The 26,457-nt window shown below is 36.1% G+C and overlaps 1 protein-coding gene across 1 annotated transcript in view; it reads right to left on the bottom strand.

Moving 5' to 3' along the window:
• Positions 1-26,457, bottom strand: part of SNTG1 (syntrophin gamma 1) — a 162,537-nt gene that overhangs the window by 56,161 nt on the left and 79,919 nt on the right. The window contains exons 11-12 of the mRNA XM_086609311.1: positions 25,544-25,582; positions 2,253-2,369 (exon numbers count right to left, since the gene is read on the bottom strand). Of these exons, the coding sequence (XP_086465437.1) occupies positions 2,253-2,369; positions 25,544-25,582 (156 nt within the window). The remainder of the gene's footprint in view (positions 1-2,252; positions 2,370-25,543; positions 25,583-26,457) is intronic.

Below are 26,457 nucleotides of genomic sequence, written 5' to 3'. Positions count from 1 at the left end.
GCCGGGACGGTGCCATCTGCTGAGGATGGTGGCGGCAGAGCCGCTTGGGGAACTCGGGGAGAGCCCCGCTCTCAGGGTGCCCACCGGGCTGAGTTCACCCAGAAAGAACTGAGATCTGAGAGAAACGGCCACACCAACACCAGGTCAGTGAAGATGGAACGGGACAACGTGTGCCACAGCTGAGTCCCCTTGCAAGTGTCCCCCTCGCAGCCAAAGGCAGTCCTCGGGGGAGCAGAGACCCACTCGCAGCCCGTGGAGCGATCCACGTTGAGGAGAAGAGATGCCAGAGCCCGAGTACAGTACGCATCTAGAGCCTGTGGGACAACCCCCGCCGATGGGGTTGTGTTTGGTTTAAAGGAGATGCCTGAGCCTGAGACTATTGTGAATCATGGGCACAGGTGGAGGCGCATTTATGCATTTAAAGTTTGTATGGAGATGCATTTAAGGTCGATATGATGACCCACGCCAGAGCAAGTGGCTACAACTCCCTAAGAATCCGAGACTGTGGTAAAGCCCGCACCTGGAGCAGTCCGATGGGGTAAGGATTGCATCCTGCGGTCACGCTGGAGAAGTCTGTGGATTTTCCTGGTGAGTAGGGGATCCACTAGAGCAAGGGACAATGGTGTAAGGACTCCTTCTCCTTTAAGAGAAGCAGCAGTAACAACATGGATGAACTGACCTGCACTCCCCCAGTCCCTGCCCCCTGCGCCGCTGAGGGGAGGAGGTAGAGCCGGAAAGAAAAGGCAAAGGGGGGGGGGAGTGGTGTTGTTTTTAAGATTTGGCCTTGTTTTCTTGTTATCCTCTCAAGTAACCATTTTTGTTTGCTTTTGTCTTTTTAGGTAGCTCTTAATAAACTGTTTTGCTTTAAGGAAACTGAGTCTATTTTGCCCGGGACCGTGGTTGGTGGGTGCTGCTCTGTTCTTGTCTCGACCCTCAGCTCTTTTATTATATTTTTCTCCTCTCCATTTTACTGGAGTGGGAGAGCTGCGTGGAGTTTAGTTGCTGGATCGGCCTAACCCACGACAAGGTGCTTGGCAGCATAATCTGACATTTTAATCTGATCCTGGAAAACATCCACCAACAAAAGTCAAAATCCAATTACTAGCAATGGGAGAGCCAAACTCCTACACCAGTGAACTAGTGTACCATTGAATACACAAAGTTTTCAGCTCATATGTTCATTCTTCATGTCTTTCACATGTTCTTAAACACTTTGCTAAGCAAACATGAATAGTGACTGATGAGTAATGTAAAAGACTTGCAAGCTGGCTTTGAACTACCTCAGGAACAGGTTGCCCAGGGAGGTGGTAGATGCCCCATCCCTGGAAACATTCAAGGTCAGGTTGGACAGGGCTCTGAGAAATCTGATCTAGTTGAAGATGTCCCTGCTCATTGAACGGTGTTGAACTTGATGACTTTTAAATGTCCCTTCCAACCCAAAATGTTTCATAATTCTATGACTTAATGATTCTACGACTCAGGCAGGAAGGAGCTAGAGCCTGGATCTGGCAACACAGAGTTTAGTGTCAAGAAAGGTCACAAAATAAACAGAACACATGAATCCACAAGACTCTCCTTGCTGCTGATATCGGACTGCTACTGGCTCCTTAGCTACTGGTTTAAAAGTTAGCTAGAAGATCTCTCTGTTTAATGCAGTTTAGATGTACCATAAAACTGTGAAAGAAAATTGTTGAGTATGAGACAACAGCTAAAATTTTGCCCAGTGTTGCCAGTCAGATTCCAATTAATACATTTAACCTAAACAATTTCATTTGCTTCCCTACCTTCCTTTTGGTGCTCACAAGCAGCACAAAAGTTACATTCAGGATGAAATCTAAATACAGAGATACTGTCATTTCCACAGCATGCAAAAAGCTTTGATATCTCCCCAAATCTCAACAGCTTGACTTCAGAATGATAGTTCTGTTTAAATCTAACCATCTTGCTTTAGGCTTGTTCTGCCAGCCAAAGGAAAATGAAGCACCTCCTTTTAGCAAAAGTAGATTTCTCTTTTATTTTTCTAAGTGCTCAGGTAAGTAGGGGTAAAGAAGTTCTTGTTAGATGCCAAATCATCTGATGAACAGCTATTTTCTATCACTTCTATACCATACACCCTGGAACTTTTCAATGCTGTAGGTTGCAATCCTGGTAGTCCAATGAGTGATATCTCATTGTGAAAGCCTTGTACATATTACATGAAATTATTTTATTTAATAACATTTATTCCCGCTAAGCATGAGAAATATACTTACTGGAGGTGCTATAAATTTATACAAGGAAGATCCCCTCAGTGCTAGGAACTTTGGCGTGTACATTCGATCCTGAAGAGAGTCTTGTTCCCGTTCTTCCGTCCAGCCCATGTAGACTATCTGACAGAAAAATCAATAGTGTTGACAAATTCCTCAGACACTTTCTTCAAATGAACTGAAAATATTTCATGCAAGTAAGCTGATATCTGTCAAATTTTACATAGCTACAAACCTTGAACCACTGACACAATATTGGTAGTTCACTTACAATCAGGTCCTTGTATAAAGGTTGCTTGTTATGACAATCCAAAACCAAGCATTTATTTTACTAGCAACAACAACAAAAAGCTAAACCACATACTCAGTGGATGTTAAAGGTCTATTATCTCATTAAAAGCTCCCTGAAGTAATTCTACGTATTTGCTGACAGATCATGTCAGAGCAATTTAATGTAAGTGAAGTAAAAGGAACCACTAGGCAGGAATATAAAATCAAGTAACTGTTGTTACACTGCAATATAGATAGAGTCTCCACATACAAGTTCACAATTATGCTTAAACAATATGAACAAAATAAAAATAAAACATTTTATTTCCAAATAATAGCAAGCTTTCCCTCCCATCTCTGAAAATCCCTATGTAGAAGTTTTGAACCTCCTTGCTTAGGAATAGCAAATTAACAGACTGCTTTAAGACACTATTTTCAATAGACTTCATCTACAGCTAAGAAGTAACCAGAATGTTGTCAACTCTTACTACTTGCAGATCTTTCTAGATAGATGTATGAACTAGAACTTATTCAAATCCATTTTAAGATCTAATTCTCTACCTCTTCATCTATTAAGCTTGAGCAATTTAACGTCAAATCCTTAAAGAGTAACAGAAAATGAGTCACCACTATGCCAAATTCTGGAGTAGACACATCATGCAACTTTTGATTTAAAATCATGACTTTAGTAATGAAAAAAATTTCCAGTGTGCACTGGTATTCTACTACTCTAGAAAACAGAACAAACTTTATTTCATACAGTGCTGCTAATGGAATACATCTATTTTTAAATCTCTTTGTGAAACTGATTTCTACATAACTAGGTGTGGGGCATTTTCCATCTTAAACGTCAGTAATGAACATGTAAGGAAAATGGTTTAGGAGGAACAGCTACAATAATATTAATAGTTAATGAGTTAGCAAGTTTATCAATGCATGTTTTATCCTTTGAGACTTTGTATGTCACATACTTTTTTAAAAGTGATTTACACAAGTTTATTTCATTACTGTTAGAAAGAGGATTTTCATCAACAGTTCTTCATGGAATATACATTAAAATGAATAGGGGGGTTCTGATATTTTTTCCTTTTTTTTTTCTTTTTTTTTTTCCTGTTGAATTGTATTGTAATACACTGGAAATTCGTGGCTTTTTCAAATTTCCATGTATGAAATCTACACTATTACTCTCCATCACAGTTTCTCAGATATTTTATCATCTATAAATATAGACAGGAGAAGGTTCATTCCTCTAACACAGTGAAACCTCAACATTTAATTCATTTGCAATAGTAAACACTAATATTGCAATATAGTCTTGGGCCTTATGAATAACATACGTTTAAGTATCTGCTGGTTTGCTCATTAAGCAAGTTTATAAAACTCAGGAAGAAAACAGAGCAGAACCACAATACTCGAGAATCAAGCAAAGTGCTGAACACTATACTATCATGCAATAACTAAAAAGCCACGTTCTCCGAAATCTCATTCATTCCTGAATGAAGAAATAGTCAGAAGAAAAACCACAACAAAACAACAACTGGCAGGTACAGTAAAAGAAGTTTTAAATTATTTCCATTCAATATTGTTCAGATTTCCCTCATTTCTGCTGTTTTGTGTCATCCAAAGCAGGATAAGTATGAATCCCCATACCTCTGACTTGGTAGGAATTTGTAGAGCTCAGTGACTGAGAGTGAGTACACAGAAAAGTAAAATTAGTATAGAAAATTGCACTACTATGTGCAGAAGTTTGACACATTTTCCTCTCTGTAACTGAAAGAGAATGAATGATGTCCGATTTTTAGGAATTGAGACATCTATACTTTAAAATTAATTAAACCAAATTGATTTGGTTACATCTTTGATTTTTTTCATTAAAATCAGACACACAGTAAGATATCATCTTGCCTGATGATATTTAATATCACTGTAACACTGTATGCAATCAGTTTTCAGTTAGTGCTTTTCTTTTTCACATTCCTCATTTCTACTTCTACTATTCATCAGAATAACAGGATACAGTCACTCATGCTGTGCAGATGTATTGATATTTCACATTTGATTGCCTTAATACTAAAGCAGCCATGAAATTTAAGACAATTGCTCCTTTAAATAGTTCTCACTTGCCTCTGTAGATCATGAGGAGAAATTAGATCAATTTTTCAGACAACCTACTGTAACAAGGTTTTATTAACAAAAAGGCATTTCTTCTTCAGACTAAATACCTCTTATTAAACATACAGAAAAATTATTAAGCAAAGGCTGTAGGATTACAATTAAGAACACTCTACAAAGTTGAGTGCATGTGCATATTCACATGTGTGGATTAAAAAAGCATGGTCTAGATTCTGGAAAATAGGGTGAAACCAAATAAATACTATTTTACTTACATATTGCTAAAGTGGTCTCAGTTTATCTAAACACTCTGAATATATGCAGTTAGATAAACTATTGCAATTTTTACATAAAGAAGCTGAGAAACTGCCGAAACTTTTTCACTTATGAGATAAAATGAAGGCCATGTTCTTGAGACATTTATGTTACTGGTTAACATTTGACTTCTGAAAAAGCTTTGACTATGAACAGCTTCAAGAAAATTATTTATTTGGAAAAGGATCTTAACTTTCCAAATTACTAGTTCATGTATGTCATAGAATGGCATAGGTTGGAAGGGACCTCAGAGATCATCTAATCCAACCTCCCTGTCATGGGCAGGGATGCCTCTCAACTAGACCAGGCTACTCAAGGCTCCGTCCAACCTGGCCTTGAACACCTCCAGGGAGGGGGCATCCACAACTTCTCTGGGCAATTTATTCCAAAGTCTTACCACCCTCGTACTGAAGAATTTCTTCCTAAGATCTAATCTAAATCTGTTCGCCTTCAACTTAAACCCATTTCCCCTTGTCCTATCAGTGGACATTCTTGTAAAAAGTCCCTCCCCAGCCTTCCTGCAGGTTCCCTTCAGGTATTGGAAGGCAGCTATTAGGTCCCCTCAAAGTCTTCTCTTTTCAAGGCTGAACAATCCCAGCTCCTGCAACCTGTTCTCGTAGCAGAGGTGCTCCAGCCCCTGGATCATCTTTGTGGCCCTCCTCTGAACACGCTCCAACAAATCTGTGTCTCTCTTATGGTGGGGACACCAGAACTGGATGCAGTATTTGAGGTGGGGTCTCACAAGAGCAGAGTAAAGGCGGAGAATCACCTCTCTTGACCTGCTGACCACGCTTCTCTTGATACATCCCAGGATGCGGTTGGCCTTCTGGGCTGCATGAGTGCACTGCTGGCTCATGTTGAGCTTCTCATCTATAAACACCCCCAGGATGAATATGAAAACTGACCTGTGAGTTTTGGAACACATCTTAACACTTGGCCAAAAAACATAGAATTTCAGGAGACTCTACATGAAAAGAAATGTTGATAACTACAGACGCATGATGAAAAGAAATAAATGTGAATCACAAACGGATGGTGCACAGCATGCTCCCTTATAAATTTAAAAACTAGGTTAGTTTTTTTAATCTTAGAAAAGTGTTTTTGAATCCCTGTAAACTGCTGACCATTATCAACAAAGGTGGCAGTGATGGGGAAAACAGATTTTATTTGTGATAACATTCCAGTTAAAAGATAATTTTTGCAGTCTTGGTTTCTAACTTACCTGAAGCAGCTGATTCTTCAAAATCAAATGGTGACACAAATTAGTTAACTTAGTGGCTGCTGATTCAGTAACAAAGATTCAATAAGTTATTATGGTTTAGGAGTTAAACCATGTACAGTTAAAAAAAAAATCTGTATCTAAATGATAAATGAAATAGGACACTTTCTTCAGTCAAAAATCTATAATGTACTTACAGCATTCTAATCAAGTAAGATAAATTTCCATAAATTGCTATATTTTGTATCAGTCCAACATATTGCTAAAATGACTTAAATAGCTTTGACCTTTAAAGAGACTTTTCCAGAGTTTTTCCACAAATTTTATTATATTTTACAAAGAAGAGTAAGATAAAAATACAGGAAAATTTGCCCAAAATTAAATGCAAAATGTGACATTAAATGAGTGAGACGATTCAAAGATCAGAACAGATGCACTGACAGCTTTTTATCTTGGAAGTCTCATATTCATATTATGTGAAACAGTGCTGTAGGGCAGCAGGATAAACATGGAGTCAGAAGACGAATATGTCAGACAATACAGGGGAAAAATGATGAGGGATGAGGAACTCAGATAATGCTTTCTACCCTAACTGTAATATCATTTTCCCCATATGATAGTCTTGAAATTCATTATGAACAATTGTTAGCAGAAAAAAAATAAAACCACACTAAAATGGAACAAGAAGTGTGATTGTAACGTAACCATTGGCAAAAAGTCCTGTATTTAAAAGTCTTAGGATTTTTAAGCTGTTACTTTTTTTTTTTAAAGTTAACAGAAGAACATACAATTTTGAATGAATATCAGAAAAAAATTACTCTACCGTAAATATAGTCAAAATGTCTCCTATCCTATCTTTTCAAGTTTGTGAAAAGCTTGGAAATCGTTCTATAAAGATTTTTTTTTTCAATTCCTATGAATTATTTTCTCTCTTCTTCACAAAGTCTACTTAAACAAGGCAGTTGGCATATGAAAAATAACCTCAAAGAAACAGAAGACAAAAGGCAATGAAAGATTATTTTACATGTTTCAAATTAGATTTAAAATAACTTAAAGCCTCATTTGCTTCATTATGTTTTGTGACAAATAAGCACGAGTAATGGTCAGTTTTTTCTAGAAATTGATGCCATTAAATTATTAATATCAAAGTAGCAGCTTTGGTAAACATATCCTTTGACTTTCATTTCTGAACTTCAAAATTTAGGCATAATATTTTTGGTTTGAATTGTGGATGGACATGGTCCTGGACAATCTGCCCTAGGTGATCTTGCTTGAACAGGGAGGTTGGACAAGATGACTTACAGAGGCTCCTTATGACCTCTACCATTCTGTGAAATAAGAAGAATTATGAATGCATAAAACCAGAAGATGATTGCTTGTAAAATGGTTTCCCCCTTCAGTTCTGCTCTGCTGTATCTCCTCCTTTCTATCCCATGTGCTTTAGAGCTATCACTGACAAAGATCACTCATATTTTTGAGCCACCTAGCTACTAATAGATTATTCAGTCTCTAAGCATTTGATTTATTATTGGAGATTATAAAATTATTATGGGAGATTATACAATTACACATTTATTGTATCTCATATAGTTTAATTTCCTTCTGGGTAAGAACTCATGTTGTCATCTTGTTACCAGAGCAAGGCTGAGTATAGGCTTTCCTTTTGGTTTTGTCCTGTTCTGTTTCTTAAACAATCACACAAAAATTAAGGAAATATTTAGGAGTCTTAAAGTAAACAGTACCAGACAAAATATACCTTTTAGTTATACAATCTGAAGAGAAACCAGAGTATGAAAGATGATTTTTCCCTAACACTCCAGACAACTGAAAACTGATATCAAAGACTGAAAGCAGAGTACATTTGCTTTCTTACTATACAATATCATAATTAGAGTGAAGACAGTTGTTTAGAGTAACAAAATTTGCCTCTGCAGTCAACTGTCCAACATTAACAGCACCGTTTGAAAAACCTGCATTACACTTTACATGGCATCCAACACCATCCCATGAGAAATCTTAGCATTTGACCAAGGAGATCTACCCAATCTTGCTAGAAATCAGGACTATATTGACTGCTTCATGCCTTCACTCCTTTCACAAATGTGAAAAGTGATGGCTATATGTGGATACAGGACAGCTTTCTGAAGAGGTAAAGATCTGTAATTTGCTTTTCCAGGTTTCTCACAATCTTCTTTTTATAATCTACTAATTTCAAGCAACATTTTGTCTCATCCAGTCAGTTTGTCATCCAATGTTACATGTTAATAGCCACAGTTTATTTCAAAGCACTCATTTTACTTATTTAAGACTTGTAAGTATCTGTTCATTGAAATGAATTCCTCTAAAGACAAAGTCAATTTGAACATTAATTGGGCAACTGTGCGCCTTTGTCAAAATGTCAACATTAAAAGTTGAGGATTTTGTGCCTCCCTTAAATTATTCAAGTCGATGAACAATTACATGTATTTAAAATTCATTGCAATCTGAATTTGTTCATTTTAATAGAAGTGATTAGCATTTAGAAAGTACAGCATTCCTGTGTTAAGACTTTTTCCATGACAGACCTTATGCAGCTGTTTTTTACAAAGATAGATTTGAATGCAAACTGCAGTATTAGATACTAATCTATATTAATTTAAGGATTGCACGTGAAATTACTAGAAGGAATCAGTACAAGAATAACTCATGCTAGTTCTGGCTTACAGGATATGAATGGTTAATAGGTATGGTAGCTAGATGATGAAAAAATATGTCTTGTGTTACCTAGAGTGATCTGCCTCCCCTGCTTGAATGAGCCTCCTTTCTTCTTGCAGAGACTTCTCTTCTTTACCTGCCACATAACTCACCTTCGGAGCAATTTAGCACATTCCTGAGCAGGTTCATTTGGCTGCAAGGTTTATCATTGAGGAGACAGTCCCACTGCCATCACAAGCATTTTACAGCCAACTTGAGAAGCTTCAGATCTTCTCTGACACTCTCAACAGAGCAGCTCTCAGCAAACTCTTTGATAATGAGCAGGTCTCACACATATTGTGACTAAAAAAATTACGATATATCACACTGTCATCATCCCCCCTCCTTTTGCTTTTGTGTAACTGCAACCAGTAGGATTCTGTATTCTTTACTGGGAAAAACATCTTCGATATACGGTCATATTTGAATTCCTGCCTGTCCATTTTTCACCTGCTGAATTTAAGAACAGTCACAAGACTGCAAATTCTAATCCAGGATAAAATTTCTGGTTTTTTTGAGAGTTTAAACAGGTAACAGTGCAATACAGAAAGCTCAAGACTCAGGTGGCAAGAAAGAAAACATCATCTATTCTAAAGCCGAGTAGCTTGACTGTGTATAGGACATCTTTTGATTAGTGTCTTTTCTTTTGCCTCTTCTAAATCTACACAGTATAAGTGTAATATATCTTTAAGGCTTTAAAATATAAATGGGTTAAACAAAAAAATATTTCAGATAATTGAGCTGGAGGGTATGGCCTCCCCTTTCCAATGAGCAATCTGTTACATCCGTCTTTGTCACGTCAGGTTTGACTACTGAAACATGCTGAATGAAGAAAAAAATCAGAATATTACATGTCACTAGATAGTGTTTTTCAGACTTTGGATGTTGCCACCAAGCAAACAATTGACATAGTCATCTTTCTTAGGAAAGAGTTAAAGTGAATCGCTTATGAAAGCATTTATTATCATTCTTAATTTGCCCCAGGAGTAGCTTTCAATTAGATTTCAATGACTGGTTCTGGATACTGGTTTGATTTCCATTTTCTGTTTCTCTGAAAAGGACTGATAAGCAGAACTTGGACAGGACTAGTGCAATTTAGGCTATCTGGCTGTCTCTGAGAGATCACACTACTCATATAGCTGCTTTGCTAACATCCTGAAAGCCTGCTAAGTTTCTGCTTACTGAGCTCCATCCAAAGGAGAAGGTAACTATAAAAGTGTGAGAACCCCAAATGCCTGAGTATATAGGAAATACAGATGATGGGTAATAGATCGGACTTGTTTGAAATTAATTTTAGCAATATAACTTTTTAGTTTGCCTTACATTAAAATTACATTTCTGTAGAATCAGATGTTTACACTTCAAAGTGCTCACAAAACCAGAATAAAACTGCAAATACTCCACATAGGCTTAAAGCCGTCTTTTAAGTCAGCACAGCAAAATAAGCATATCTGACAGAACTCCCTTTTTTGGTAACATTAACTTCACAAGACCTGACTTACAAATATTTTTACACCTTTGAGAGACTGAAGTTTGAACTATATGCAAAATTAGCAGTGCAGATATATATGTACATACACAAAAGCCTGTTTGTTTAGTCTTAAAATATTACATTTAAATACTTCATCCTCTGATGAAACCAAAATCAAAATTCTACAGAATAATGCTATTCATGTTCACTGGGTGACTGTCACTCACCAGCCTAGGCTGCAGCTCCAAGGATGTCATTGCATCTCCCACAGCCAGGAGGAAATGGGCCACCTTTTGTAGGCAGGGTCTACATCTTAATTAGGAAATTCAATCAATTCAACCCAGCTGGGCAATCCAGGCAACAGCCACAGTTGCAATAACCATAATTCCCCCTTTTTGTTTTACCAGCTTTTGTTTTTAAAGGAAGGTAAAGGCTTTACAGTGAGCAGAGACCCAGTCCATTCACTCCAACTCCAGCACACTTCCCTCTTTGGGCTTGCAGCTTTACCTTCTTTACCAAAGGACTCTCACTCCAGCCCTGGCTCCAGCTACTCTGGCTCCGGCAAGGGAGTCACAGTCCTCAAAGTCTCTCAGACATGTCACATCGAGATCACCAAATGTTGCTCACCAGCCTAGGCTGCAGCTCTAAGGATGTCATTACATCTACAACAGCCAAGAGGAAATGGCGCACCTTTTGTAGGCAGGGTCTAAACCTTAATTAGGAAATTCAATCAATTCAACCCAGCTGGGCAACCTGGGCAATAGCCGCAGTTGCAATAGCCATAGGTGACGACTATTACAGAGTTAAATTTTTACTTTCCATTCCTAGTTATTTAAATGGTAATAATTACGAACTGACTAAAATAACTATTAATGCTTGGAAAACTTCTTTTGCTATTTATTCTGAGAAACAATGAATTTCTGTCCTATCTGATTATCAAAATAAAAAGACTTTTGCAAGCTTAAAGTGTTCTTAAGACTTTCCGAAGGCTCTCAGACAACACAATCACTACTTATACACTCCCAGAATAATAAATATAAATAAAATATCTAAAAATATTTGAATAAATTTAGACTAGAACTACATTGCCTTTTAGCAACTCATTCATTTTTTAAGAAGTCAATGAATGTAACTGAAAGAATAAAAAGCAATCAAGAGGTGAAATTTTATTTTCAAAAGTACAAACAATCTATTTTCTGCATTTTCAGTTTTAAGCTTTCATAATCCATGTGTCCTGGTTTTAGCTGGGACCGGGTTAGCTCTTCTTTTTAGCAGCTAGAAGAGCTCCGTGTTTTGGTTTTACTCAGAGGCTCGCTCTGAGAAGAACGCTGATAGCAAGTTGATGTTTGTGGTTGGACGTGAAACTCCAAGGACTTTTCAGTGTGCCAGAGTGCAGAAGCACGGTGGGATAAGGGGGGAGCATAGCTGGGACAAGGGGGACACAATTCCCCTTGTGATTTGTGGTGGAACTTAAGATTGAGGGCCAAACTGGCCAATTAGTATTCCATATCATGCAGCGTCATGCCCAGTATAAAAGTGAGGGTCAGCCGGACAGAAGGGCTTTTGCGCTTTGGCTCTTTCGCCGCTTTTGCTCTTTTGTGCTTCTGCGCTTTTGCTCTATTGCCTTTTTTTTTCTCCCTCTCCCAGTACTCCCACTCTTGGAGTACTATCTCTCTCTCTCTGCCCCTCTCTATTTCGGGGCCTCGCGTTCGTCCGGGATTGCAGCCTTGGGACGAGACGGGCTTCGCATACGAGGGGGTGGTGAGCATTTACACTGTGCATTAAATCATCTGTATTAAATTGTTCTTATCTCAACCCACGGGTTTCCTGTTTATCCTTTAATTCTCTCCCTCATTCCTGGGGGTGGGGGAGGGGGAGTGACCGGCTGTGTGGGGGGGTTCAACCTAACCCACAACACCATGTTCAGTTAATTAATCATTTTGAATGAAAAGAGTGTGACTGAAGAAGTAGGAGTAGTGACATGGGATTTTGTTCTTCCTTACCAGCACCATGATTTTGCTGAGAGAAAGGAGATCTAGGAAAAGTCAGCTGATGATTAGATAACTTTTTTTCGTTAGGAAAAAAATATGACAAAGGTTCAAGGAAAGCTGCTAATTTCTGAAAACTCACAGCATCAAGGGAAGGACTGTACTATTACAACAAGCTAAAACACCATTTGAAACCAAGTTTCACATTCACAGAAATACATATAATACAGCAATTATTAGAGCCAATTAAAAAATAATGATATCTATATAATCCTTCACAGATTAATGACTACTGCAATCAGAAACATGATAGCAAGCAATACACCACACTTTTGAGTATCGTGTATGCAGCATTTCTTTACAACTATTAATGAGGATAGATGTCTCTTTTAAGCAAAGTTATTTATTAAATTTTCTTACTAACATTTCTGCACATCAGTATGTGCAGCAACTGCCAATCAGTGCATCATAGCAAAGTTTAGTAACAGAAGGGAAATAATGAAGAGGCCTTATCTGCTGGTGGATTAGTTAGAAATAACTGAAAGGCACGCAGCTCTCCTACAGAACACAAAAATCTACAGATGAAAAGTATTTGATGCATCTGCACAGTGTCTTTGGTGGACCGACCTTATCAGTGTCAGTTACCAACAGGGAAGAAAACCAACAAGCAGTATAAAAATTTAATGTTTAAATCAATAAAGAATACTCTCTAAGGTAATTTTATCATTCGTTAGCTGTATCAAACAATCTTTTGCCTAATGAAATTACAGTTTCTGAGCTCATTAAGAAATAGTGCTAATTAAGCTTAATTTCTAAATAGAAAATGATAATCTTCTTGACCTATAAAAAATGAGCAATGCAGTAAAACTTCAGTTTATATTTGAATTCATATCATGTAATAAATTGCAAACTAATCCGTAAATTTGACATATACGGATAATATTATGATTCCTTCCTTATGAGAAATACCTGATAACACTGATCCTCTAATCTCCCTTTAAGTCAAAGTTTATTTCAAAGATATAAAGAAATGATCATGAGTAGAAAGAACAAAACACAGAATTATGAAAGCAAGACATGTTCATAATCATATTAGTCACTTATTACAACCTCCACAACACTAAAAAGTGTTTGAAATTTTTCTTTTTTTATTAATGATTATCTTGAATAAAATCTGACAAAAAAGACTTTGCTACTGACAATCGAAAATTGATTTAGAGTAAAAATTCTAGACAATCACCAAATTTATCACATATAAAAAAAATCACTAACTGAAAAAAAAATATTAAAAAATGCCTCAAAAATGTCGTCAGAAACATATTTGGTACAGAAACACCTAGCTTGAACTTCCCTTTTTGTTTCAAAGAATTCTGCATGACAATCTAATAAGCAAAATGTCATTAGGAAATCAAGCATGTATTTATGCTTATTTCATACTTCCTAGCCACATATCATGTATTAGAGTATTTTGCAAGCCATAGATTTTTTCTTTTTTTTTTTTCTCTTTTAAAAGGATTTTCAGTGGATTTTGGATAGCTTATGAAGACTATTTTAACAAATGGGTCCAAAAGAGTATTCATCTTCCACTACAGCTAGAGATAACATTATGAGTCACTGCTTTTCTCTTTCACCTGCCTTCAGAGATTCAACTTTCAATCACAACAGTCTGAAAAATAATTTTTATGAAAACAAATACATATTTTGCAATTGAAATCCAGAGTATATACCTTGCTAGATCTACAGAAAGATTTATTCCCTATATCTATCTTGTGCCATTATGGCAAAGAAATCGTGTATCAAAGCACCTTTGATGTCTTTTAGTACTTAAAAAGTACCAAATTAAATTATTTCTCTTGGAGAGACATGTTATGAAACCTCCATTCTTAAAGATACTCAGAGCTTTGCTGGAGAAAGTCCTGAGAAACTTGATTTATGTTGGCTGTTCTCTGAGGAGAGTTTTGACCAGGTGACCTACAACAACTCATCCAATCTAAATAATTCTATGATTCTGTGACTCTTTGATCTCAAAGCAGTCATATCTGTCTTGGAATCTGTTTTAAAATAGTCCTGACTTACTACTCTTAGCAAATCAGCTTCAGCATCGTTTTCATTACAGTGCCACACTATTCTTCTATGGCATACACAAATGAAGGAGTACAGACCAAATGTAGTAGTTTACATTTCATAATCCATTTGTAGCTGTTCAGGATTTTCTAAACTCATCCATTTTATAGCTACCCTAATTTTCAGTGAGACAGTGTATCAAACTTCTCACACCAGACTTTCATCCTTAAAATACACCCTGGAAAGGAATTTTTAGTACAGAGTGCTTGCAGATGAGGAATCCTTGAGACTGAAGACAGTAGGACTCTTTTATTGCTCATAAACAGATATTGAGAAATGAAAGATGAATCCTATCATACTTTCTCAGTTGTTAACGGAAGGAAATGGTTACAATTTGTGAAGGACCCAGATATTTTATGGTGGTTGAGGAGGAAGGGAAAGAGGTGGTGTGAAGTCAAATGAGAAGACAATAGATATGCTAAATATCAAAATTACTTGAAACTCAACTGATGTTCTAAACAGAATGGAAAAGCTGACATATAAAAGACTGAAGTAAAGATGTATAACTTGCATTCTTACATACTCTTAAAGTAAATAAAAGTCTTCCTAAATTAATTACTAAGAAAGAAGGAGAAGAGGGACTACTCTGGAACCACTTTAAATATTAATTTTCAAATGGTGGTATCCAAATAAAACTGGTTGGAGAAAGAGAGCAAGAATGCAGTTCCATTCTGAAAGACAACAAGGTAGGAGAAATCCACTGTTAAAATACTATCTTCAAGAGCTGAAGAAAAGCCCTTAGGGGATGATTAGATCAAGAACATGATATTCAGTATGTTATACATGACATTATTTTCATGGTTATCTTCATAAATTAATCATAGCATCATAGAATCATAGAATGGTTAGGGTTGGAAGGGACCTCAAAAATCATCTAGTTCCAACTCCCCTGCCATGGGCAGGGAAACCCTCCACTACATCAGGTTGCTCAACAACTCCTCCAACCTGGCTTTGAACATTTTCAGGGATGGGGCATTCACAACACTCTGGGCACCCTGTTCCAGCACCTAACCACTCTCAGAGTGAAAAATTTCCTCCTTATATCTAATCTAAATCTGCCCTCTTTCAGTTTAAAGCCATTGCCCCTTGTCTTATCACTATATACCCTTGTAAAAAGTCCATCTCCAGCTTTCCTTTAGGCCCCCTTTAAGTACTGGAAGGCTGCAATAAGATCACCCTGGAGCCTTCTCTTCTCCAGGCTGAACAGCCCCAACTCTCTCAGCCTGTCTTCATAGGAGAGGTGCTTAACAAGAATCTAATTTTTTTTTTCTTTGTCAGAATAAAGCTTGTTTTAATTTGCTTGGTGTTTAGATTTAATCTAGGTTATCCTGAAGGATTTTCCACTCTCATATGCCAATGGTCTGTGGCAGGGAGTTAACAGTGGAGTTCATAACTTTTGTTGAACTCATGTTGCACTTACTTATTTTTCAACAGTGGAGTGATGCTTGTCAATAGTAGACTTGAACCTGACATCTGTCAGTATTTCCATGGATTTTGTAGCTTCATTGGAAAAGCTCAGTCTTAAAGGAGTATTGGATAATAAATATTTTGCAATAATATCAGAGCTTCTTCCACTCAGACAATTTTTTTTTTTTTAATGCTAAGTGTCCCACCATCACGAACAACTGAGGGATACAACCCATAAAGGACTTTAATGCCCCAAAATTAGTATTGGGTCCTGAACGAAACTCTACCTTCAATGTTAGACACTGAGGCTCTGTCTCCAGAGAGAGCTGTACAGAGGGGCAGGCAGGGTCCTTCATCCACAGGGAAGAACATAAAAAATCAGCTATGGATGCCATCTGTGTGTCTGAAGGAGAGATCCTGATGGAATAGTTCAAGGCCCTGTGAAGAGCAGATAGTGACCTACGAGAACTTTATCAAACAATTGATGAATGTAAACTCATAATTAACACTTAGCCAGAAGTCTCTTCTCTCACAGAGAGCATCTTTCCTTCAAGGCCTTTTTGCATATTCTCAGAGGTCCGGATCATTTTTCCATACTCTTCTTTCCCACTGTCTGGAGCTAGTTTTGAACAATAGTCTACTTCAGCAGGAGAGGAAGGAGAGGCTGCTGTATTATCTCACCCACTGTGGTTAGGGCAGGCTCGTGGGAGCAGCAAGTTGGAGTGATGAGTGACCATGGCTTCTACTAAGCAAGTACCGTAAACAGTAGGCTGTTAAACAAATAATGGGAAGCAGCATGACTTCTGGCTGTACACTTAAAGCAAGCACCTAGAAACTGCTGCATACTGTTGCATCATCCTGACGGACTTTGGAGGTACTCTAAGCATGCCAGTCAGATGGAATGCCTCTGAACACTCAGCTCTTACACGCCAACAGAGCCATCAGCTAGAAACCTGTTTTAGATAAAGAAGTCAGACGTCTGTCTGGACCTTGGTTGGAAGTTCCCAGCCACAACATTGCCAGTCTACTCTTTCAGGCTCTTTTGTCTCTCCAGATCTGTGCCATTTTCCAGAATCATTCTTCGTAAGTAAAGGTGGACTTATTTTGGTTCTAAACTCAACATCACTAAGAGATATTCCAACAAGAAAAACGTTTATTATTAAATAAATAAATATTTTTTTCCATTGTCAGCTCCTCATAATAGTTCATCTATTTGCCGCTGTTAAATTTCTAGTTGCTGTGTCATAAAATAGACTGGACTTAATGAGTTTTGTTTTCCAAAATAGTAAGATTGAAAGCAAAAGTTCTCTACTGTGCTAAACATTTAACAGATATTGCTCACTAAACAGTGTCTCCTTACCAGAAAATATAACTGTTTTGAAGGACAAAAAGGTGTTCTCATATTATGAATTTCTAGGGGATGTTTCTGCATTTCCAATTAACTACATTTTTTTTTAATTTTTCCATCAATTTTATTGTGAGTTTTCCTTCAGATATCTTCAGTGATTAATAGTTTTGGGGTTTTTTTCCCTCTTCATTTGTAGGTAATCCATAAATTGTCAATTTCTTTGTACTACTTTACACATCAACTATTTTCTGAAATTCAGACAGCTACTGTATCACCAATACCATGGACTATTATTTTGATGAAAGGGAAAAGATCAATGATCACCTATGGTCCACAAAATTCCTTTCACAGAGTATGATATGAAGCAGTGGTCATCTGCATAGAGGTCAAATAAGTGAATGAGAAAAACTGAAATGCTTATTGACCTCTCCTCTTGAAGTAAATTGTAATTAAAAATACTTTCTTTAAGCCTTTTAACTCCCATGTGCTCCTTCAACAGAAGATCTACAGTTAAAGTATATGCTTCATTGATTTCAATTAATGTGTTTAGATTATACAGTTCCGCAAGGAATAATGTGTGTATAGGATTGCTGAATACCTTCATTCTAATCTACTAAAATTAATGCTATTCTTGGTAGCTTCTGTACTCACTTAATGTAATAAAAAAGAAACTATAATAAAGCATTGCAATGTTTTTATTTTCTAGCCTCAGCCTTCAGTGAAAATTCCAAAATTGCCAGACAGAAAAAAATCATATTTGGTAAGCTATGGATATTAACGATTCCTGATTTAAGGTGAGGTTAGAGAGGAAAAAAAAGTTTTTATCATACTTAATCTTTCTAAGCATAACAGTAAAAAAAAAGATGACCTATATTTTTTGTGGATATGGTGATCCAATTTCTCTCCTTTTCTTATTTCCTCCCTTTGTTACCACTTTTCATGAACTTGTCAGAGAGTGGAGAGGTACAGGACACATTCATTATTCAAGGCATCTATTTCTAAACAAGGGTGCTGAAATTTGCTTCCTGTCCTCCTGCTTTGCTGACTGGTTTGCAAAGTAGCTAAAAATCCTGTCTAACAATAAAACACATGAAAGAAATGCAAGTATTTATTCTATTAGAATAAAAAATGGCTCTTTCTTGGTTTAACATTTGCTACTTATGTTTCCAGTCTCAGACATCATAAATATCCAACTTCCTCAAAAAGCTGTCTTTTAAATTGCAAGTATCCCTTTCACTGTCCTATTTAGGTTACATATATCATTTCTTGGGTAAGTAGCAAAATTTCAGATCCAAATATATTTAGAGATTTAAGGCAGGATTTAATTATGTCATGCATATAAATAGAACACAGGGATAAAATGATGCAACAAAAGCAATCCCTTCCACCGCTGTTTAAATTCAGTGATTTCTCACTGTCTGACCTTCATAGATCGAGAATTATGCTTTTGGGAAGAATTGCAAGTATTTTTCCATGTTAAAGGTTTATGACAAATCAGGAAGCAGTGATTCCTCTAAATCTGCTGAGGGTGGTCTGATTCTGAAGAACCCTGAATGCATGCAGGCAGGGTCAGGTTTATTAACAAGTGTTAAGATCATATTGTTGCAAAAAGTAACAGCTGAAGGGAAAGCCCTTATTATAGCAACCTAGCAATTACAGGGCTTGCAAAGTCAGTGTGTCAAACTTGTATCTTTCATCTTCTGACCTAACCATAAAGCTCAGAGCTGAGGTATACAGCTCCTGTTGAAGCTATGACACTATGCAGAAAGATAGAGAAGACCTGTGGGATGAGAAAGAGCCTGATTTCATATCCCAGTATAAAGCAAAGTGAAAGATCTGGTGATAACACCTTAATCTGGAAAGCAGTAGATCAAGCTGTCTACTTACCAGTTGAATAATTTTAAGCCACAACTGTCACTCAAAAATAGGCATAAACATATTATTTTGTAAAGTATATGTATGTATTTATTTATCTATCTATTTATTTAGAGCAGGAACTTCCATTAATTTTTTAGAAAGAGTCTTTGTGGAAGCATTCAGAGCTTTGAACCTGACCTGAATGAAGCTTTGACTTGAGACCTCTAAGCCACAAAGAGAGAAAGGCTATCAGACTTGTCCCTGTGAGCTGCCCAGTGTAGCACTACACCCCAGGTGTTTTGGATCTTATCCTGATAGCTCTCCATTCTTCAGGAACCAAATGGGCAGCAGCTAGGCATCACATCACTTCCCTCCAAATTCCTAAATCCTCTCTATAATCTACTCTTGAAATGTCCCCCAAAGGTGTAATATATCTAGTAACTCTTTTTCCAGAACTAGTAAATAAGTAACATTTATTTATCTGTTTATCAATTTAAGATTCCACTTATTAACATCTTGTTGTGGGATATGTCTGTTTATTTCACACAATTGTAAATGTGCACAACAGAGCAAGGCTTTTAGACTCCCCTCATTCATCTGCCCTATTCAAGCCTTTAGTCATCCCTGTATTGACTAAAATCTGAACACAGATCTAATAGGCAAGTGGTAACTAAATTTGGTCACACAAAACTTACCCTTACTGAAAGTAATTTTCAGGGAATGACACTAACATTGCAGAGAAAAAAATTAGCTAACTAATACCTTTTCTACTAATGAGTTAGTATTAGGAAAAAAAAACATGAGAAGACAAATGAGAAAAATATGTAAATGAGGATTAAATCTATACCTGAGGCAAAACTGAATTTGCTGGACATGCAGAAATGATTTGATACGCAGCTTGAGACTTATAGTTTGAGATTTAAATAAGGACTTGATCTAATCACTCTTTTCTACCATCTAAATTTCCAGCAGGTGTCCAAATTACTTCCATCTTTTCATGAGCTATAGGGTATGCAGCCCTAGGATATAAGAATTACTATCCAATAACTGCATCAAGTGACTCACAACATGAATGTTATCTAGCTCATCAGGTAATCAACTATCTTCAGGAAGCAGTCTGACCTTCCTCTCAAAAGTCAACATGTTTTCCTCAGACTAAAATCTCTAGCAATCTATGGTGTGTATTGCTCTTCTAAAATTTTATGACATTAAGTTCAAAAGCTACTCTGGACTACAATGGAAAGGGAAGAAAAATCTTTTATTGGCCACAGGAAGCATAGTTTTTGTAATAGAGTGACTCAGAAGCATCTAAAACACTTAAAGAAACTGCTCAATGAGAAGTATTTCATGTCAACCAAACAAACATATTTATAGATAGACAGACAAACAGATAGATAGATACATAGATATTCCTTTTATTTTACAGAAAGCTCAATAAAGTATTAATAAGCAGCATAAGCCTTTCAAGGGTTTATGTTATGGAGTAATAATCCACGCCGAGTGCTATAGATGGCTGACAACACAATGTGGAGAATTAGCACAGCATAATTTACACCCTATCGTGCACTTCTGCTTAATTTAACAGCAAGAACTCAGCTCCCTCTGTGTGTTTCTTAAACATTTAACAATAGAAGTTTCATTCTAGAGATTTTCCTTCAAAATAAACCTGATCAAATCCTTACTGTGACAACAGATGGTGATAGAACAGATGTACCATAAGACCTGAAAGTTCAATAACTGTCAGTCAATAGCTGCAGAATGGCTATTCTGAGGGACTACGGTAATAACATATTGAAAAAATAATTAATTCAGCAGTCACGTAAAACCAAGAAAAAAAAAATAATAGAAAACAAAATACACCTAAGAAGAGGGAACAAAACTACTATCCTTAATGTACTTCTAGAGTAATGACTTGATTTATTTTGAGGACGTCACCTTTCAGTAGAACACTCTGTTTAATCATTTCACTTTAAAAATATTAATACAATAACAACATCATATTGGAGGTTATTATTCTGTAATTTTAAAAAGATTAAAATGTTGTGTTGTGTTTTATACAGATGTTTATCACTAGAACAGATGTCCTATCCATCCACCTAAGCAACGCAATTCATCTTTTTAAGTGTAATAGATGAAACACATTTGCAGCAAATAACACTGGCTTTGAGTGACAGGCAAGCCAGTCATTTGCATGTATTCACATTTCTATAGTGTTTATAACTTAGACTTTATTAAATAAACTCTCTGAGTTGAATTTTTAGGAGTGATTTTAAATGAGATTTTTCTAACTGCATAACTTAAAGCTGAACAGTAACCTATTAAGCTAGGATTTGAGGTGATGTTACATAGCTGATCTGGTACAGCGACATGTAGTTATTTTTTATTAAATTATATCAAAAGCAAGACAAAATGGGCATAATCATGTATACTTGTGAATGTCATCAAGAACATAAATATGCCTGCAAAACACTGGTATTCATGACAACTGAGTGCTGCGGAATCTAACATGCACAATTATACCCCAGTTCCTTGCCTTACTGTGGCATCAGTTCGTTATGCCATGATGCTGTTTTAAACCTGAGTTAAACACAGTTGTGTAGATGGAAACACTCTCTGTCTCATTCTCATATAACTCTCATTATAAACTATTAACTTTGAACAGGACCGCTACCAATTCTTTTCCCATAAATGCAGGAAAACTCTAGAGGGAAAGATTCTTTTTAAAAATGAAAATCAAAGATATTTAACAAGAAATTCTTATCTTCTGTAGAGACAAGACAAATCTTTTAAAAATGCTCATGCTGCCTGTGAGTAGAAGAGAAAGAGCATTCCACTTAAAGGATTGTAGCATTCTTCCTCACTACGCTTTTTTTTTTTTTTTTTTGTGTTCAGCATTGACAAAAGATGGAGGGTTATAGCCTTTGAATTCATGTTAAGAGATGAGACATACAGTATGGGAAAAGAAAGTTTTAAACACATTGCTCTGCCAAGATATTCTAATATCTGTTTCACGTGAAACCATGAGAGTTGACATTTGTCTGTGTAGTAGAGAAGAGGGACTTCTTTCCCCCAATCAGGTGGCTCAAAGCCTCATCCAATCTGGCCTTGAACACTTCCAGGGATGGGGCATCCACAACTTCTCTGGGCAACCTGTTCCAGTGTCTCACCACCCTGATACAAAATTCTAAGTGAAAATAACCTTGTTATCCTGCTAACAAGCACTCATAAAAAAATCCATGGGTATTCGTAAAGTGAAATTAAGTATGCTTTGTTTGTTGTGTGGTTTTTTTTTTTTTGTTAAGCATGCTAGGATGAAGACAGCAGTTGAAAGATTAACTTGCAATGTTGCCACTGTTGATGGAAAATTTTGTTTAGATAGACAAAGTTGTAAAATTAAAACCTTAAAAATTAAAACATGTAATATCTAAGTGTGAGAAAGATATTAATCCCCTTAGTAACTAGATATTTAGAAAAAGAAAGATATTTGAGAGAAAAGGTTAAATCCTGAAATTTATTGGTATTTATCAGGAATCTTTTAGATATACGAGGAAGAACTGAAAAGCCACATGATCGTGACAAACCTTTTCCCACCTGTATTGATTAAAGACAGTACTCTCAATATTCTTAGTCAATAGATGTATTTCAGTAAATTGGCTTTGAAAACGTTTCATTATCAGTGCTTAGAGGTCAGAGTTTGTCTTATTACTGCTTTTTATTGAACAAGGTGCACAAGGCGTACAATAAGACTTAGAGGCATTTCCATCCTAAACAGATAACATGCTTATAGTTTGCATTAATCATTTCAGGCATAACATGTTGTAAGAAAAAGTTTAGAAGTAAAATCCCAATAAGATAATTTCAGAGTTCAAGTTCATGATGTGCTTGCAAAAAAAAGCTAAAACTAATTATCGAACCTCTTAGACAGAAATGTATTTTATTAAAATAAATGCCATGATGACAAAATATTAAATATGATAATTTAATATTCAGATAAATAAAAATGTGTTAATGTAACAAGTAAAAAGGCCCGTTCCTTCCCTAAATATCATGTTAATGTCTGCTGCATATCAGAAGACTGAAATTAACTTTACATTAGCGTAGTCTTTTCTGACTCTTCTTATAAATACCTCATTTAACTTAAATTAGGTAATATTTCCTAGCTCTTTCTACAATAAAAACCCACAACCCTCTTTACATAAGGTAAACCCAAAAGGAAGTCTGTTTTTGAAATTAATGTTCCCTAAAATTTCAAGACATCCACAGATTAATAAACCTTTTTCTTCTCCCATATTTGACGGGCAGACCTTATTGGTCTCACCGTTCATCAAATTGGTCACTCTCTTTTCAGTTTGATCTTTTTTCAGGCTGACTTTCTTGAAATGGTCCATGGTAATTCCCTTGGAATATAGTGATTGATGCTGATGAGAGAACATATTAATTGCAGTCTGCCCTAATAGATAACATAACCAACAAGCTATTCAAGCCAAGAAAGTTATTTTTGCTTTCCACTGGAATTCTAATGAGAGGAAGCTGCCTTACTGACCACACATGCCAAGAATTCCAAAATAGTGGAGATCACGGAATTAATATGTTAGACTAGTGGGATATTATAACTGTTTATATTTTTGCTGTCCTTTTCTAACAGTAATAAAAGCAAAGAGATAAGTTCAGAGTAAACCACAAGAGTGGAAATGGAGCTAGTCAGCTACTTTTTGTTTACTAGGCATTTTGTCCTTCCTTCTTTTGAGACAGGAGCATTTCTTTGCCACTGCCAGCATCTGATGTTATAGAAACTATTCTGAAAATTCCAAATGCAAGTGTTATCTGCAATTGCTGAAATGTGACAAACCACTTATTTTCTGTGACTTCAGGAGGCAAGAGTGAGACAAAAGTATCTAAAAATCTGAGTAACTGTAGGCAGATGAAGAATTGAGAATCAAGGGCAAATACAAATATACCTAATTGTTGATCATGCTTTATGTATTCTAACTTCTTTTATACATATCCATATAGTAGTAGTTGTTGTTATTTTTATTATTATGATTGTAATTCATTTATTATGATTTGTGGATCTTCTCATGAAGAAAGCAGAAAAAGCAGAAAAAAAATGGTAAACCCTCTCCCTTGTGAGTTACACTCAGTACAATTCCATATTAATAATTCTATATTAATAAAGTTGGACCAGAGACAGGGAACTAGGAAATATGCTGACTGGCTGAAGATGTGGTGTAAGGAAGGTGAAAGCACTATTTTTCCTCAAATCTGTCCTCTTGAAAGCAAGCTTACAGCTCGGTCCTATACATATTTCTGTCTTTCTACAAGGAAGTAAATTGTCTTTCTGATGAATCAGATTTCTCCGTTTCCCCTTATTACAAGTTTCTTAAAACGAAATCCACATTATGTAATTATTATTGTGATAGACAACTCATGCATACTTAGTTAATTGGTTTAAGTTACTAGACATGTACTCTGTGATAAGTAGCCCACCACAAAATGGTCACATTTTCAACTGTTGTTGTGCTATATCACAGAACAATTAACGGCATTACTGCAGGATGGAAACAGACTATGTTCCAAATGATCACTTTACAGAGTACAGAGCTTTATCCTGAAATATTTTTATTCATGTTTTGTTTATACAGTTTTCTAAAATATACACTGATCCTTTTGAGGGTGTGTGGCTGTTGTCAATTTCTATTACGGTCTCCAGCAACAAGAACCTCAGAATTTCACCCATTAACTTTGAGCTGCCTGTAGGTTTGCTTCTTTAAAAAAAAAAAAAAAAGATGTGGAAAGAACAGATTTCTCAAGACACACAGTTCTATCCCTTCACCCCATGAATCCAATCACCTGCTACACAGCTGTAGAGAAGAGCAGGAATTGTGCTCATAATGCATTTTGCAAGAAACCATCTCTATTCCTGGAATCTTACTCCCTTTTTTAAAGACATTGCAGTGCCTTCCAGTACTGCCAAAGAATGAACTTGGAGATAGTTAGATGATTTAGTTTGTTCTAAAATCTGCTACCAGTCCACTCCATAACCTTGTGCAAATATTATTTTTTTATGCTTTCATTTGGACAACAGAATTCACATATTTTTAGAATTTTAGCACATTGATGGATACTGGCTAATTCTGTAAAGCATAACAATCCCATTCCCCCTTTTATAGTAAAATGGGTAAGATAAAATATGAAGAAAACTGTTATATATGTTATATATATATATGCATTAAACAGGTTAATTTGAAAAGATTACGTATGTTCTTACTTTAACCAAACACTCCAGGTCCTTTCAACTGGAGAAAAAAAAAAACTTATTTTGACACAGCAAGGTACTCTCTGAAGAAAAACTACTGAGAATTCTTGAGCTAGAATAATGCACAGCTACCGTACATTAAATACAGTTGAAATGAGAATTTTAAGTGAAACAACCCCAAATTTTCTTTTTCTTACCTGCTGGCTTACGGGAAAATTCCTGTTGATTTTTTTTATCTATAAAAATGAATAAAGAAATAGATTAATACTTAGTCATTAGGAGAAAAAAATCCAAAACATCGGATTTTAGCGACATACATCAGACACTCCGTTCCAAATTATATATGTAAAAAAAATCTCCTGCAGTAAAAGGACTGAAATCTTTGACAAGCTCATGTGAATAATGAGACATTTCTGTGGTCACTGTGTAGTCCATTCTGCTGTTCAGAATACAGGAATGGAGAACACACACAAAATTATTTCTGAATTCTACAACACTACATCTTTTGTTTTTTTTCTGATTAGAAGCTATAACATAAACTAGTGTATTTAACTATATGAGTAATTCAGAACAACTTAATGCCATGCACCAAAGTTATCAAGCTTTAAGCAAATTCCTTTCCTTAAAGAGTGATACAAAATTGGGCTGGAATAGCCTTTGAAACATCCCTTACTCTACCTTTGTATCCTACGTGCAAAATCAAGGGTGCAAAATTAGTTTTGATAATTGTTCAAGTAATTTTTTTCTTAAAACATTCAGCAATACACGTAGGTAAAAAGTAAAGAGAAAAGCAGTCTGAGACACCTGAGTCATGAGGAGTTTGTATTTAGCCCTGCAGTTCATTGACTCCATCTAAATAAACATTATCAACTTTCTGACGCAAAAGTCCCCAATACCAAGAGAATTATGCATGGAAGATAGCCATGCCTGCCTTTAGTAGAACAAAAATGTTCTTTTTTATTTAAGCGTAAGCCTTGAGAGATTTTCAGCAAACCTAGCATATCTATAATGGGTATTCATGACAGATGCTTAATACCTAGAATTTATTTTTTTGCTGTCTTACTTTTCACAATTGTTTTTGTCGCTACGGGTAAATGAGTAAAACACATCT

The sequence above is a fragment of the Tauraco erythrolophus genome, chromosome 3, assembly GCF_009769465.1.
Source record: "Tauraco erythrolophus isolate bTauEry1 chromosome 3, bTauEry1.pri, whole genome shotgun sequence".
Lineage (NCBI taxonomy): Eukaryota > Metazoa > Chordata > Aves > Musophagiformes > Musophagidae > Tauraco > Tauraco erythrolophus.
The sequence above is the reverse complement of the archived record's forward strand: the minus strand, read 5'-3'. Positions and strand labels throughout refer to the sequence as shown.